This window comes from Odocoileus virginianus, unplaced genomic scaffold, assembly GCF_023699985.2.
Source record: "Odocoileus virginianus isolate 20LAN1187 ecotype Illinois unplaced genomic scaffold, Ovbor_1.2 Unplaced_Contig_2, whole genome shotgun sequence".
In the NCBI taxonomy this organism is placed as follows: Eukaryota; Metazoa; Chordata; class Mammalia; order Artiodactyla; family Cervidae; genus Odocoileus; species Odocoileus virginianus.
Genome location: NW_027224319.1, coordinates 3874584 through 3891053, shown reverse-complemented (window position 1 = coordinate 3891053; position 16470 = coordinate 3874584). Strand labels below are relative to the sequence as shown.

Genomic DNA, 16470 nt, shown 5'->3' with positions numbered 1-16470 from the left:
ATTAAAAAGAATTCATTTGAATCAGTTCTAATGAGATGGATGAAACTGGAGCCCATTATACAGAGCGAAAGCCAGAAAGATAAAGACCATTACAGTGCACTATCTGATTTAGTTGTAATATTTTACTGTTCTTCTCTAAGACCCATCAGTTTTTTATGTCAGCCAACTGGAGAATTATAAGGAGGTACTATTATAGGAATCAGTGTGTCTGCATCTTTCTTATCTGTGATGGGACACTGATTTCTGCTCTTTTCTTCATAGGATAATATTCTGGTCTTGATTGGAGAACACGAAGCCTGCGATTACTTCTACTTGGACCTTCCTTTCATAGTAACCATTGTCTACTGTCTGAAAGCCAGCGTGGGAATCTTGCCTTTTGTGTATATCTCTTCCTGCACAGCACTTGAGGTCTGGGGACAAAAATCACAAGGTAGGCTCAGGGCCCTATCCAGTCCACAGTGATACAAACTCCATCAAAACTCTATCACCTGACTCTCATGAGCATTACTCTGAGGCTGACCTCAGTGATTCCTTGCTGCTGCTGCTGCTGCTAAGTCGCTGCAGTCATGTCCGACTCTGTGCGACCCCATAGATGGCAGCCCACCAGGCTTCCCCATCCCTGGGATTCCCCAGGCAAGAACACTGGAGTGGGATGCCACTTCCTTCTCCAGTGCATGAAAGTGAAAAGTGAAAGTGAAGTCGCTCAGTCGTGTCTGACTCTTAGTGACCCCATGAACTGCAGCCTACAGGCTCCTCCGTCCATGGGATTTTCCAGGCAAGAGTACTGGAGTGGGGTGCCATTGCCTTCTCTGAGGGATTCCTTGGGTCTTTTGGAATTATTGTACTCTACAACTGGCATCTACTAAAAAGTGTATTTCTTTTCCTGGTAGTGGTAGAGTTAGTCGCTCAGTTGTGTCCAACTGTTTGTGACCCCATGGACTGTAGCCCACCAGGCTCTTCTGTCCATGGGACTCTTCAGGCAAGAATACTGGAGTGGGTTGCTATTCCCTTCTCCAGAGGATCTTGTCGACCTAGAGACCAAATCCAGGTCTCCTGCATTGAAGGCAGAGTCTTTACCATTTGAGCTACAGGGAAGACCTTGTTTGACTGTTTCTTTTCTTTTCCTAGTGCCTGTTATTCCAGAAAATTAGCTGAGGGTCCACTTGAGAAAGGTGAGGGTTAAGGTTTTCACAAGTGGCAATTTTTTAAAGCTTTTTCTCAACGAAGTGTAGTTTTCTTATCATTCAAGCACCCCTGGTTTTGTAAAATTACTTGCTTCTGAGAACTTGGACAGAGGATACATTCTCAGCTAAAGTAATCAGCTAAAGATCTGATTTTTGCCAGACTTGAAATTTTCTTGAATAAGAGTTTTCTGGGTGACAGATCCTTCCTTGGGCCCAGATCGCTATCCTTTGCCTATTGACTTTCATAATGACCACACCTATATTGTCTCTTTGGATGGTAAAACACCCACACTTAATATACTCCCTACCTCACTGAGATCAAGAATTGTATTATATTTTAATTATAGCCCATCCTACCACCAGTGCAGATGACCTTCTCTCTCTAATCTTGTCTTCCCTGCTATAAAGAGAAAGGGAGTGAGGTAAACAAGTCAGAATGCACATGACAGAGGTGATATAATGTACAGTCTTCCTCTGGGTTCTTCCAGGGGATCCCTGGCCTAACAAAACACTCACCTAGCATGGATGAGCATTTGGTCTCAGTCTGTATTTGCCCAGTCAACAAACTCACAGAACCTCAGCCATTGAGTTAAGTATTTCTGATGAGTGCACATATAAGTAAATTCAGCCCAATTAAAATTCTATTCTGCTCACTTTTATTAAGTACTCTCAAAATCCAAACTCAGAGTTTTGATAATATGTATTGAAATTTTTCTGTAATTCCTTATGGAATTTTCTTCCCTACTCTGATTCTGCATTTTATCTTCTGGATTGTGTTGAATTCAAACTTTATTTATTAGGTGAGCAACCTTAAAGCGTGGACATAGGGTGAACTGTTAACTTTGTCATGCTCAGGAAAAGTGGCTTTCTTTGGAAAGAAAGGTGTAGATGAGGGTGTGCCAGAGGGCAGTGAGGGTTAAGGCTTTCCAGGACCTCTGCATCTGTCCAGGTAGTCCAATTCTTGGTCTGTCTCAATTACTGCCTTGACATTCATTCATGCTTTTTGGTAAGTGTGTGAATTCAGTTTACATTAAGACACCTGCCAATTCCAGCTCTGAGTTGGTTTCCAACAGTCGTAACCTGGTGACTTCAAGTAACAAGATTCCCACCCCGCCTCTCCAACATGGTCACAGAATGCTGTTTCACTCTAACTTGAAGATGAAAACTTTGGTGTTCAAGTGTTTTTTTATTGCTCTGAGTTTTTCAGTGCATTCAGAAGCAGCCATTCTACCCTCTGGTTCTGGCATCCCTCATCCTTCTAGGTTGTTGAATAGCATCACCTTCCTGCCACCTGCCCCATCCCTGGACAAGCTCTGTCTTCAGTGGGCCCACAGTGCAAGGTGATAGCCTGACTCACTTCAGTGCTCTATCCCATGGGCTGCCATTTTCCCTTTCTGGGATATGGATGTGAGTCTCATCTCTCTGAAAGTCTTTGATGCACCTGCAGCCTACTTTCTCGCACTCATTTTTGTCACTTTGTCTTGATTTATAAATGACCCAACTTGAGTCAAGAATGACTGTATGCCTGTGGTTTGGACAGTTCACGGAAGGTGAGAAGGACCTCAGAAGAGGTCATGCAGCCCCACTCGAGGCCACAGCCACAGGAGCAGTCACTGCCACCCATCTCTTTGTGTCTTCATTAGAGTCTTCAATTCTGATTGGCCTAGCTTAACTCAGGCTAGGATCTATCACTCTTGGATCAAACAAATGAAGGAGAACCGGGGAGGAGCCTGGTGATGGTCACTGTAGGAGCCGTTGTGAACCAAGCCACCCCCACCCCAGTTCGAAACTGTAGCAGTGTCACTCCCCGTGGGCAGTAGGGTACATCCAGACCCTTAGCATCAGCGTGTCCGTGCTTCCTCACTTGTTGATTACTCCCATCCACATTGACAGTTAGTCTCTATGCCTTGAACATCTGTTCATTCTCAACTTTGCCCTTGCAAAGTTAACCCCTTCCTTCAGCTCTCCTCAGAGGAGTAGTTTCCTGTACTTAGGGCCCAGCTTCACCCCTCCTCTTTCAGGAAGTCTTCCCTGAACACTTAACCTGCATTTTCCTTTTTTTTTTTTCATTTTATTTATATTAGTTGGAGGCTAATTACTTTACAATATTGTAGTGGGTTTTGCCATACGTTGACATGAATCAGCTGTGGATTTATATGTGTTCCCCATCCTGAACCCCTCCTCCCACCTCCCTCCCCATCCCATCCCTCTGGGTCATCCCAGTGCACCAGCCCTGAGCACTTGTCTCATGCATCAAACCTGGACTGGCAATCTGTTTCACAATTGATAATATACATGTTTCAATGCTATTCTCTCAGATCATCCCACCCTCGCCTTCTCCCACCAGAGTCCAAAAGTCTGTTCTATACATCTGTGTCTCTTTTTCTGTCTTGCATATAGGGTTATTGTTACCATCTTTCTAAATTCCATATATATGCATTAGTATACTGTATTGGTGTTTTTCTTTCTGGCTTACTTCACTCTGTATAATGGGCTCCAGTTTCATCCACCTCATTAGAACTGATTCAAATGTATTCTTTTTAATGGCTGAGTAATATTCCATTTTGTATATGTACCAAAGCTTCCTTATCCATTCGTCTGCTGTTGGACATCTAGGTTGCTTCCATGTCCTGGCTATTATAAAGTGCTGCGATGAACATTGGGGTACATGTGTCTCTTTCAGTTCTGGTTTCCTCGGTGTGTATGCCCAGGAGTGGGATTGCTGGGTCATATGGCAGTTCTATTTCCAGTTTTTTAAGGAATCTCCACACTGTTCTCCATAGCGGCTATACTAGTTTGCATTCCCACCAACAGTGTAAGAGGGTTCCCTTTTCTCCATACCCTCTCCAGCATTTATTGCTTGTAGACTTTTAGATAGCAGCCATCCTGACTGGCGTGTAATGGTACCTCATTGTGGTTTTGATTTGCATTTCTCTAATAATGAGGGATGTTGAGCATCTTTTCATGTGTTTGTTAGCCATCTGTATGTTTTCTTTGGCGAAATGTCTGCTTAGCTCTTTGGCCCGTTTTTTGATTGGGTTGTTTATTTTTCTGGAATTGAGCTGCAGGAGTTGCTTATATATTTTGAGATTAATTCTTTGTCTGTTGCATCATTTGCTATTATTTTCTCCCATTCTGAAGGCTGTCTTTTCACCTTGCTTATAGTTTCCTTTGTTGTGCAAAAGCTTTTAAGTTCTTTTGTTGCCAGCTTGTTTTCCTGTGCCATGTATTGTCTTCTCACTCAGGGTCCCAGCAGGAGATGACACACTCACATGGGGCAGTTTGAGAGGAAGTTAATCAAGGGGTTGTTCACAAAGGTCAGCAGGGCGGAGGGAGAATGCAGTCCCCTGAGGTGGACACATTTGTTACCAGCTCAAGGTCAAATTGCCAACGTCTGTTGAATCATAGAAAAAACAAGAGAATTCCAGAAAAACGTCTACTTCTGCTTCAGTGACTACGCTAAAGCCTTTGACTATGTGGATCGCAACAAATGGTAGAAAATTCTTAAAGAGATGGGAAGCCTACCTGCCTCCTGCGAAGCCTGCATGCAGGTCAGGAAGCAACAGTTAGAACTGGACATGGAACCATGGACTGCTTCCAGATTGGGAAAGGAGTATGTCAAGGCTGTATACTGTCACCCTGCTTGTTTAACTTGTATGCAGAGTACATCATGAGAAACGCTGAGCTGGATGAAGCACAAGCTGGAATCAAAATTACTGGGAGAAATATCAATAACCTCAGATATGCAGATGACACCACCCTTATGGCAGAAAGTGAAGAGGAACTAAAGAGCCTCTTGATGAAGGTGAAAGAGGAGAGTGAAAAAGCTGGCTTAAAATTCAACATTCAAAAAACTAAGATCATGGCATCTGGTCCCATCACTTCATGGCAAATAGATGGGGAAACAATGGAAACAGTGAGAGACTTTATTTTCTTGGGCTCCAAAATCACTGCAGATGGTGACTGCAGCCATGAAATTAAAAGATGCTTTCTCCTTGGAAGAAAAGTTATGACAAACCTAGACAGTGTATTAAAAACCAGAGACATCACTTTGCTGACAAAGGTCCATCTAGTCAAAACTATGGTTTTTCCAGTAGTCATGTATGGATGTGAGAGTTGAACCATAAAGAAGGCTGAATGCAGAGGAATTGAATGCAGATGAATTGAACTGTGGTGTTGGAGAAGACTCTTGAGAGTCCCTTGGACTGCAAGGAGATCAAACCAGTCAATCCTAAAGGAAATCAATCCTGAATATTCATTGGAAGGACTGATGCTGAAGCTGAAGCTCCAGTACTTTGGCCACCTGATGCAAAGAGCCGACTCATTAGAAAAGACCCTGATGCTGGGAAAGATTGAAGGCAGGAGGAGAAGGGGACAACAAAGCAACAGAGGGTGAGATGGTTGGGTGGTATCATTGACTCAGTGGACATGAGTTTGAGCAGGCTCGGGGGATGGTGAAGGACAGGGAAGCCTGCATGCTGCGTGGACAGGCATACTGCAGTCCATGGGGCTGCAAAGAGTCGGGCACAACTGAGCTACTGAACAGCAGCAACAGCTCAAAAGAGGTGAGGGGTGGGAGGATCTGGCAAGGTCCAGAACTAAGACATGGATCTGCTGTGCCTCCAGCCTCCAGTGCTGTTGCAGGAAGGGGGTTGGGGGAATAAATACTCTGATCTCACTTTTCTCCCATCTTCCAGCCTCCTGAAGGCATTCCCCATAGACCTAGTCTAGAGAGCAAGGGAGAAAACTGGTGTGGTCCATTCAAGGCAGCTTTTCAGGCACAGAGCAGGGTGGAGAGGGATCTGGATGGGGCAACAGAATATCCGTGGACTCCCTAATTTGATAAATTCTCATCTTCTTGAGACAAGCTACCATGTTTTTGTTTTGTTTTGTTTTAACCATCCCCTTTACCGCCTTGCATAAAGACTAGGACGATTATAGATGTTCAGTGAAGTGACCAGTTGAGGTTTGACTGATGAACAGCATCTTGATTGAACAACAGTAGGATGAGCAGAACATCTGTCCATCTGTCCCTTCTCACGTGTATTGGGTTAGAGGAGTTGCTGTTCGATTTACAGATTTCAGAATATAGATTGGGCCATACTTACTAGCAGCTGGGGCTTTTGTATGTTAAAAGGTCCCATACATGCCCTAGCAAGTCTAGTCTATTTCCATCTTCCAAGAGGTTGTATGTGGAATCAGGATGGGCCCCATGAAGGCAGAATTTCTGCCATCCTGCTACTCTCTTCTGGCTGCACATGTTTTCAGCCTACCCATTGCTTGCATGTGATCTCTGGAATTAGATCTGAATTTTTAAGAGGAGATAGTGTAATTTCTTAGAACTTGAATGATAACCAGCTTTATCAAAGCCCTACACCAGGGAACTGGGAATTAGCCCTGCTAATAACAAAGTGAAACTGTGTTTCTATCTGTCCTCTGTTTCTCCCTCTTGTGGTCACTGCATTGCACAATTCCTAGGGATATAAATGATATCTCCTAGAGTTTTGCAACTTCAGTCCAACAGGATCAGATATAGGCATTCCTGACTTTCTTGCTGTGACATCATCAAAACCTCACCTCCCACCTAGCATATGGGCGTTTTTTCCTGCTTCACTGTTTTCTTGAGTGACTGCACGGGGCTAGCAGCAGCTCTGGCGTTGACGAAGGCCCCCTAGTGCTCACATTTCCCACTGCGACTAAGTGAAGCGGGAGTTAGCAAGTAAGGGGCAACCTGAGACCAGGGGTCAATTTCCCGGGACCCAAACTAAGCCAGGAAGAATCTTGTCCTGTTTGCAAACTGAGAGGCTTTCCTCAATTCAGAAAGTCTAGATTACAAGAAGCAACCAGTCTTCTTCTTTTTTTTATTGTTTTTAAAATTTATTTTTAAATTAGAAGATAATTGCTTTATAACATTGTGTTATTTCTGCCCTACAACCATGTGAGTGAATCATAACTATATATACACATTCCCTCCTTCTTGAGCCTCCCCCCGCCATCCCATCCTTCTAGGTCATCACAGAGCTCCATTGGGCAGTGGCCAGGGGATTAGCTCCTGCTTAGCCACGAGGCAAAAATCTAGGTGTATAGAACTGTAAAGGCATTATTAAGTATTTCTCTACTTAAGCCTATATTAACATGTATTTATATCTGTCCATGTGTATTAAGTATCGTTGCTTTTTTCCTCTCTCTGCCTTATTTCTTAGCCAGGATCTGGAGGCTCTAACATCCATTTAAGTCCTGCAGAACAGTCCTGCAAATTCATGTAAGCCCTCTGTGGACCTCAAGAGCTGAAATTTGGGGTCCTTGAATTTACCGCCAGTATGTTGAACCAACAAGGCTTATGAGATAGAATCTACTTTCATGTGTCACATCCCTTTAAACTGAATTAGAGGCTGAAGTTCTTCCAGTCCCAGTGAAAAGTTGCACCTTCCCATGACTTCTGTCATCAAGCTTAGGTACAAAAAAATCCCATGATCATTTGAACTCACTAAAAGGAGAGGGTTCCAATTCAGAAATTGAATGGTTGATCCCCATATGAATAGCAAAGGTCAATTTGATTTGACTTTTAAACCTTGCTCCACCTCCCAGCTGGTGAGGGATGAACCACGCACAAGGGCTGCCAGCCTACTTATCTCTCTCCTTCCTTGGCATTCCTCCTCCTTCACCTGCTTGCTAAACATGGTTTCTAGTCCTCCCACTGGTGGGCGCTGGGAGAGGAAGAAAGTTATTGCTTGACTGACCCTATCATCAGGTGATGACTTCACCCTCAGCTCCACCCGTGGGACTGGCAGGTGTAAAGGTTGATTCTTTCTCTCATGGACTGCTTTCATGGAGTCATTAAAGACATCCCTGGGAATATTCATCTTCAACATAACAGGAATATCCTGTTGTTTTGGCTGTCCACTATACACATATTTTTCTCATCCTCCAGACAAACTCCATCCAGGCAGTCTTCTTGGGCAAGATTAGAAATCCCCCAGTCAGCTCTTTCTCATTTGGTCTGTGGAAAACAATCCCATATTCTTTGCCAGGATCAACTCTGAAAGCATAGATCTGTCCCAAAGTAGTGGCAGTTTTCCTCTACTCCAGCCCCAGAGCATAAGACTGGCCTGTCTCTGGTCTCCCCATTTCCTGAATGAGAGTCAGATCTTCTTTAACCTGAGTGACTTGTATCAGTCTCTTTGTGTGGCCCCATTGGCATAGCTGTTAACAAGCTTGAGGTGAGAGATAGCACCCACCATGCATTCCTTCCTCCCCATCCCTGATAGAGAGGTGGTACCAGCAGACTTCAACAGAGAGTTTCTTTTTAAGTGTCTCCCTAATTTTAATCAATTCAATTTCTTTGTCCCCAGTAGAGGTGAGGTGTCTCAAGAGTTGTGAAATAGGTTTTAACAATTCCTATGTCAATTCTGCATATAGCCTGCTTTAGAGTACCGCATCTGTGGGGTCCGGCTGCCCCAGTTGAAAGCTTCAGTGTGCTGTCTTGGTATAGACTGTTAGCATTTTTGTATTAGTGACCAGCATTTGACTACTATACAATCTAACCCTATTTTGACTGTTTAGAGCTGCATCCATGGTCAAGCTGGAACTAACCTGGGGATCTCAGCAGCTTGTCTACAAACCTCACATGCTGAGTAACCCCCCTGCCCTGCCCCAAATCTAGTCTGTCTTATCTTGGCTATGCATATCAGAGCCCCAGATCCTGTGGGACATGAATTATCCAGGTTCAGGAAACTTCTTCTGTAGAGACAAGAAAGTAAATGGTTTAGGATTTGTGGACTGTACGGCCTCCGTCACGGTCACTCAGCTCTATTATGGTAGCACAGCAGCAGCCATAGACAGTTCATAAACAAACGGGCATGGCTCTGCTCCAGCTCTACTCACGGAGCAGGCAGTGAACTGTGTTTGGCCCTTAGGTCACAGTTCACCGACTCCTGGATTGGATCAGTGAATTGAGAAGAGAAATGGCCACCTTAACTAAACTGGGGATTTATCTGGGCAGAAAGGGGCGAAAACCTCAGTGATTGAAAGCCCACAGACTACGAAGGACATAAACCTGCTTTGTTCAGAAGGTGTGAAGATTAGAAATTTGACTCTGGAATTTGAAGAAAGCTTCAAAAACTCAAGCTGGAAAAGGATCATATTTTTCAAACCAGCAGGATATGATGCTCAGCAAAAAAAGAGGAGCGTCAGGAAAGTCAACACTGAGGTGTGTTCAAGGTCACCTGCCATTGTCAAGGTCACCTGCCATTGTCAAGGTCACCCTAGTCTTCACCACAGTAGACTCTCTCTAGAGCACTTTTATGTCGTTGTGGCTGCCATCATATTGACCTACCTGCCTGGATATTGCTCTTGCTTCCCCCCTTTGGTTCGTGAAAAGTCGTTTAAATATGTAGCAAACACTTTATCCCTCAAGCCTTAACTTGAGTGTGCCCAGCTGGCTTCCAGCATCCATATCTGCATCTTGTTGCCGGGGAGCTTTTCCCAAAGCTGCAAGGGCTCTGAGAGCCAGGCAGGCTGGAAGTCCTGGAAAATTAGTGCCAATCAGCCAATGACCAATGGGAGTAGAATGTTAATACCCCAACTTTCTTCCCCCTCACATGGGATAATGCAGGACTGTGAGTTACACTGTTTCTCAACAGTTTTCTAGTAGTTTTGAGCTCCAGTTACCCCTCAGTGAAAGGTACTTTGTAATGTACTCTTTTGGGGCATCTTCCTCTCCTGTTGAACTTCCCCACCCACTCCTGGAGTTTCTTTTCAAGTAAACTCTTTGTTCTCCACTTTCTGCTCAGGAATTGCTTTGGGGGGAACCCAGCCTAATCAGAATATCATTTTCTCTGTGTACATTTCTTCAGTGATTTCATTCTGTCTCTGCTGCAGGGGCTTTTGGGCACCTGTCACATTTCATTATAGTCACTTGAGTCTGTTCCATGGAATGGTGAGTTTTCCAGAAATGAATCTTATTCATCTTTGCATCACTGGCATTTTCCCTAGCCTGTCACACAGTGTTCAAGATGTGATTGCTGACTACAGGAGGCTTGATGTACAGGCAGAGCAGAGATGAAGAGGCAAGTTTGAAGGGGCTAGTGCTACACCACTAACCACATGAAGTAGCCACTAGCCGCATGTTGGCTATTTCAATTAAAGTGGAATGAAAATGAAAACTTCACTTCCTCAGTCTCACTAGCCACATTTCAGGTGCTCAATAACTTCATGTGATCGGTAGTGATTACATTGGACAACACAGATGTAGAACTTTTCTATCATTGCAGTTGGTTCCATTGGATAGCATGGGGATGGGGAGCAGGGTGGAGCACACTGAATCTGTGATTTGGTTTTGTGCGGCTTTGTATGGGTCACAGAACTGAAAGCTTTCAGGATCAAGGGAGTATGAACCAGCACCTATAGATCCTGCACTTGTGGTTATCTAAGGGCAGATACTTCACAGTGCAAGAGAGAATCAGAGGTGTATAGTTTGTAAATGATTGCTTCATTTACATTTTGGCTGAACCACAAAAAAGAGAAAAAGTAACTTCAAAGTTTCCTAGCCGAATTGAGATTCATGTTGTGCGGTTTAGTGTTCCAAAGTTCATAGCCTGTGCTGTCCATTTAGGGTTGGACTGAGGTAAGACCTTTTAGACATGGTCACATGAAGGTAAGAAACCTCAAGGCCACTCACCAGCAGTTGAGGCTGGATTGCATGGATGGATAAGAGCACGTACATCATTTCTCCAAGCATTTGACTAGAATGTGAAATATTCTGGAGTTGGAGTGTTTTCTGGTCTTGAAGGCAGGAGAAAGGGCTGACAGAGGATGAAATGGTTGGGTGGCATCACCAACTCAATGGACACGAATTTGAGCAAGCTCTGGGAGTTGGTGATGGACAGGGAAGCCTGGTGTGCTGCAGTCCATGAGATCACAAAGAGTTGGACATGACTGAGCAACTGAACTGAACTGAACTGGTCTTACAGTGGAAGTCTCTGTCATTTGGATTGAATTTAGGCATTGGCAGTTTTTAAGACATGATTTTGAACATTGATAGCATAGGGCAAAGCAGTGTCTAATTCAGTCTGACAGTAGCTTCCTGAGGGGCTTAGTTAAAAACATGACATGTGCTCAGCAAATGTTTATTGAATGAATGGATAAGTGACCAGATGAATGACTGTACACGTGAAACCTGAGTATACCTTAGTGAGCACAGGAACTGCACTTGGTGTCATGGCCAGTAGGAGGTGATGCTGTAGAATTGTTCGCTGCGTCACAACCTCCTTTTAAAACAACAACAACAATGTATTTTGTAGACTTTGAACATCTACTTCCTAAAACTTCATCAAGATCAGTTTGCTTTGGCTATAAAGGATCTTAGAAATAATCTAACCAGGTCACAAGATTCATTCATGGCAGAGGACATCTAATCTCTTTATGGCTAGTAGAATGGATACCACATGTGAATAGTAGCCTAGTCTTTCATTTTTAAAATATAGTTCTAAAATGTTTATTTTTTTTAAAAAAACACGTTCCCATGTTTCAGAGTCCAAAAGATGCAGAAGAGTGTTCAGAGAAATATCCTTCTTCTCTTCTCTACACGTGCCTCTCCCTAAAGACAACCATTGTTCCTCTTTTCTTTTATATCCTTTTAAGAGGATGGTCAGTGCATCTAAGCACAATGAAAAATGTGTGTGTCTCTTTTTCTTTTTTTAACATTCTGTTTTGCACCCCCCCTTTTTTTCCGCATCAGCCATATACTGCTCTTAGTGTTTTAACTCTTCCTTCACACTCTCTCTTGACCAGATTCTCCTCAGGGTGCTCTTGGCACCTCTCTTGATCAGCTGATCTTTCCTTGCCTCCACACTTGCACTTGTCTCCTAACTTAGCTCCCTGCACAGTTCTGGGGCCTCTGCTCCATCCTCCATGTGATACCAGAATGATCTTCTTGACACCATTTTGATTGCCTTGCTCCCATGCCTTCCCAATAAAGCCTAAGGTGCTCTGCCTGAAAATCATCCCCATCCCAGCGTCCCCACCTCACTCTGCCATCCACCCACGTTCGTGCCTTCCCCTCTCCTCACTGGCTTACAGTGCCTTCCCCTCACACCTCCCCTTTCATCCTGCTGCTCCTTCAGAGACCTGCTCAAAAGCCACTTCTTCCATTAAGTCTTCCTCCCTCAGATTCCAGTGGAAATGGCCTTTCTTCCTCACCCAGGTGTAGCATTGAGTGTGTTCCTGTTTGCACTGGAGTTATTTGTTTCTGTCTTACATCCTCTACTATGGGGAAAGTTTCATGGGGGCAAGGATCGTGTTTGTCTAACACAGTTTGGCATCCTTCACTTAACCTAAGACAATGTTTGTGTATCCTGCCTGTATCACCTAACACACACTTACTGGATAAACAGTGAGAGTGGTGTAAAATAAGACAGTGTCCACACATCTCAGGGCTCTGAGAAGTTTCTATGAGCAGGACCTTTATTCTCTGTACTGCTGCTGCTAAGTCACTTCAGTCGTGTCTGACTCTGGGTGACCCCATAGATGGCAGCCCACCAGGCTACCCCGTCCCTGGGATTCTCCAGGCAAGAACACTGGAGTGGGTTGCCATTTCCTTCTCCAGTGCATGAAAGTGAAGAATGAAAGTCAGGTCACTCAGTGTGTCTGACTCTTCACGACCCCGTGGACTGCAGCCCACCAGGCTCCTCCGTCCGTGGGATTCTCCAGGCAAGAAGACTGGAGTGGGTTATTCTCTGTACTGAAAATGCCAAATTGCTCTTATGTTCTCCCCCCTGCCTTCAATCTTTCCCAGTGTCAGAGCCTTTTCCAGTGAGTTGGCTCTTTGCATCAGGTGGCCAAAGTATTGGTGTTTCAGCTTCAGCATCAGTCCTTGCAATAAACTGATTTATTACATTGTAATAAGAAGAAATGTAATTGATTTATTAATATTTCATTTATGTTTATTATGTTTCATTTATATCCATAACTGGCTGAAGTTAAGGTTTAAGATATAAAAAGCTTGACTAGTTTGTAGCTGCATATAGTAACCATCTAACATTCAGGTGCATTAAAATTTACGTGACTCGAGTGAATCAAGCAAAGCTCTGCTTTTCAGGGTTCATAATAAGTCATTGCCCAGGCGTTGACCTTTGGTAATGACTTTGGGGTGCATAGATATACCATCACCATTGTGTGTATATTTTAATGGCTTCAAGAGCTTCAGCCATTGTGCTGGAAGTTCAAAGGACTGATGAAGAGGTCAATATGTTGGCTTCATCTGGTCTGTGCATCTTCTGTAGGCAGTGTTCTGCCTCTGACCTAGAATACAGCAGAGAGTTCCTGCTCCCCTGTTGATGGGGAGACAGAGCTGGCTCTTTCCAGATTCTCACTGGGAAGAAACGGCATGAATTTGCCCAGGTAGGTGGCCACGTGCCTGTAGAAGAAGTGGCGGAGGTGCTTCTGGAACCTCTCACCAACGAAGGCGTAGATCACGGGGTTGACACAGCAGTGCGTGTAGGCAATCACCTCTGTCACCAGCATGGCCAGGTCCAGCTGTCTGCTCTGTTCACAGTCGGCCTCCAAGTGCATTTGAAAAGCAGAGAGTAGGACAACTAGATTGTAGGGTGTCCAGAAAATAAAGAAGACCACCATAATGACAAAAATGAGCCGAATGGCTTTGTATTTTTTTTTACTGGGGCATCTCAGCAGTGTTTTAATAATTCCTGAATAGCAGATGGCCATAACGAGCAGAGGCAGAGCGAGACCCAGGATATTCATTCTCAGAGCATGGAAACGCTTCCAGGCATTTTCATTATCCTCTGGGTAAAGAGGACTGCAGATAGTCTGTCCAGCCTCCTCTTGGGACTCATGAAAGAAAAATTCAGGGAGGGCTGCTAGCACTGCCAGGCCCCAGGTGAAGATGCTAGTGACGATGCCAAAAGTGACTGTACGGGCTCGAAGGGCAAATACAGCGTGGACGATGGCCAGATACCGGTCTATGGTCAAGAGGATGATGAAGAAGATCTCACTGTACAATCCCATGTAATAGAGTCCAGAGAGCAACTTACACATGGAGTGGCCAAAAGCCCACTCGTTCCACCTAACATAGTGAATCCAGAATGGCAGCGTGAATAGGAAGAGCACATCAGAAATGGCCAAGTTGAGCAGGTAGATGTTGGTCATAATACGGAGCCTCTTGTATTTTGTGAGGATCACCACCACCACTACATTGCCCAGCAAGCCAATCATGAACACCAGGGAATACAGTGGGGGCAGGAACTGGGCCCCCAGCTCCTTGACATTGCTTTTCTCGCATGGCAGTGCCCCCTCATAGTCGTAGGGTGTGGTCCCAGCAACTTCACCCATGGTTTCAATCCCATCAACTGAGGTCACCATTTTCCTTGTCCCTGTGATAGAAGAAGGCAGAAGTAATCCCACAGTTAACTATGATCACTCCTTGTGACCCACACCAGTCAGTTTATTCACTTGCCCACTAAAACCACATGGAATAAATAGCCTGTACATTCTTCAGCATATATTTCTAAAGGTGTATCAGATATGCCATGGGACGGGGGGAAATGTTAGGAGTGAAAGATGCAATGCTTTGAGAGTCAGCATGATCCACCATGGGAAAAGAAACAAACATTGTGGATGGTAGTGAAGAGTGGAGATGTTGATCCTGAAAGTATTGGAGGAAGAAATACAAAACAGGAAGAGATAGGTTGGGTAATGATAACAATAATCTTATTATATTATCACTGTATTTTTAAATTTTGTATTTTATGTTTTATAGTTTATATATGACCTTCAAAATCATCCATTTAAAAACCAAATGCTAATAATAATGATGATTATTCTAGAAATAATTACCCACCTCCATGGCTCCATAACATAAAATGCAAAATTTAAAAATACAGTAATGGGGAAATTGAACCTTAAAGAAATTCAATAATGAGTCTAAAATCCTTCAGTAAGCAATTTCAAAAGTTCAGGTTAGATCTCCAGTATCTATGCTTAATTCTCTCATCACTGGATTCAAGTACAGTGATTTTTAACTTATAATAATTATTATAATTAGCTATTATAGTAGTTATGAACTGTTGTAACGATTATAAGCAGCGTCCCCTTTTCCTGTTCCTGACAATGCTGACATAAGCCAGTCATGTGCCTACAACAGACCCCTTAGAGCTTCTCCCTCATAAAGGCTCTGAGCATGCGCCAATGGGACTTCTTCTTAGATTTTGGATTTTTTAGACCAGGATCCCTAGGGTCAGTGCCTGCTTTTCTTAGAATTACAGACTTGGCTGGAGAAGAAGGAAAAAGAACCAAGGGAGTAGTCCATGAAAGGCAGCTAATCCCTACCCTGCTTCCTCAGGAGTCCTGCTAACCTTCTCTTTTCTGTGAAAGCACAAGTGTGAGGTCATGAACGTACGCCAGCAGGTTTCTCAAGGCTGGCCCTAGAAATGCGGTAATTGGAGCCAATAGCAAGGATTGTCTTTGCTTTCCTAAGAAAATACTGGGACCCTAAAGTCAGCACCTGTCAGGGTTCTGTGTAGTCCAAATGACTATAGAGAGGGGAGACATAGAAGCTCTGCCTGGCCATTCTGCTTGCCAGTGAGAAGACTCAGACAAGCTCTTAACTCTGAGCCTTGTTTACTCATCTCCAAAATAAGGATCATGATAGCCACGCAAGGTTGTAGAGAGAAAGAAAGTAAAGTCGCTCAGTCGTGTCCAACTCTTTGCCACCCCATGGACTGTAGCCTACCAGGTTCCTCCATCCATGGGGTTTTCCAGGCAAGAGTACTGGAGTGGGTTGCCATCAGAGAGTCTACATGAGATCATATTTTAAACTAGAAAAAGAAAAAACTGTGAATTGGTAGAAAGCAGAAGTGAAAGAAAGGCAATGAGAAGTGGTTTCACATGAAATCAGGAAAAAGTAGAGGCTCTTGGATAGAACTTGATCTATTTTCATAGCTCTGGCCTGGTCCATCATCTACTGATCAGTGACACATTCAGGCTTTTGAGGTTAAAAATGGAATTGAGTAGCAACTGACTTAAATGATCTTATCAGCTTTTTTTATTCCCAATGGCATAATACACAGCAGCTGAGAAAACATACCCATCATTTGGTCTGTTAGGCATTTTCAGTCATGAGAGTATCTCTCTAAACCTTAATATTTAAGGCAAGAGTGGAAAGAGCCTCTACTCATCATTAATTATTTATATTTTCTTTCCTTTTCTCACAGACTGATCTGAAAACAAGTCAAACTTTAAAAAAGAATTTCACTGAAGTGTTGTTCAACTT

General features: G+C 43.8%; 1 protein-coding gene across 2 annotated transcripts in view; it reads right to left on the bottom strand.

The window, feature by feature from the left end:
* Positions 1-13104: 13104 nt before the first annotated feature.
* CCR3 (C-C motif chemokine receptor 3) overlaps positions 13105-16470 on the bottom strand; it is a 33174-nt gene continuing 29808 nt past the window's right edge. For both annotated transcript variants that reach the window (XM_020916139.2, XM_020916137.2), the window contains exon 3: positions 13105-14572. In XM_020916139.2, coding sequence (XP_020771798.1) covers positions 13485-14561 — 1077 coding nt within the window. In that variant the 5' untranslated portion in view covers positions 14562-14572 and the 3' untranslated portion in view covers positions 13105-13484. The remainder of the gene's footprint in view (positions 14573-16470) is intronic.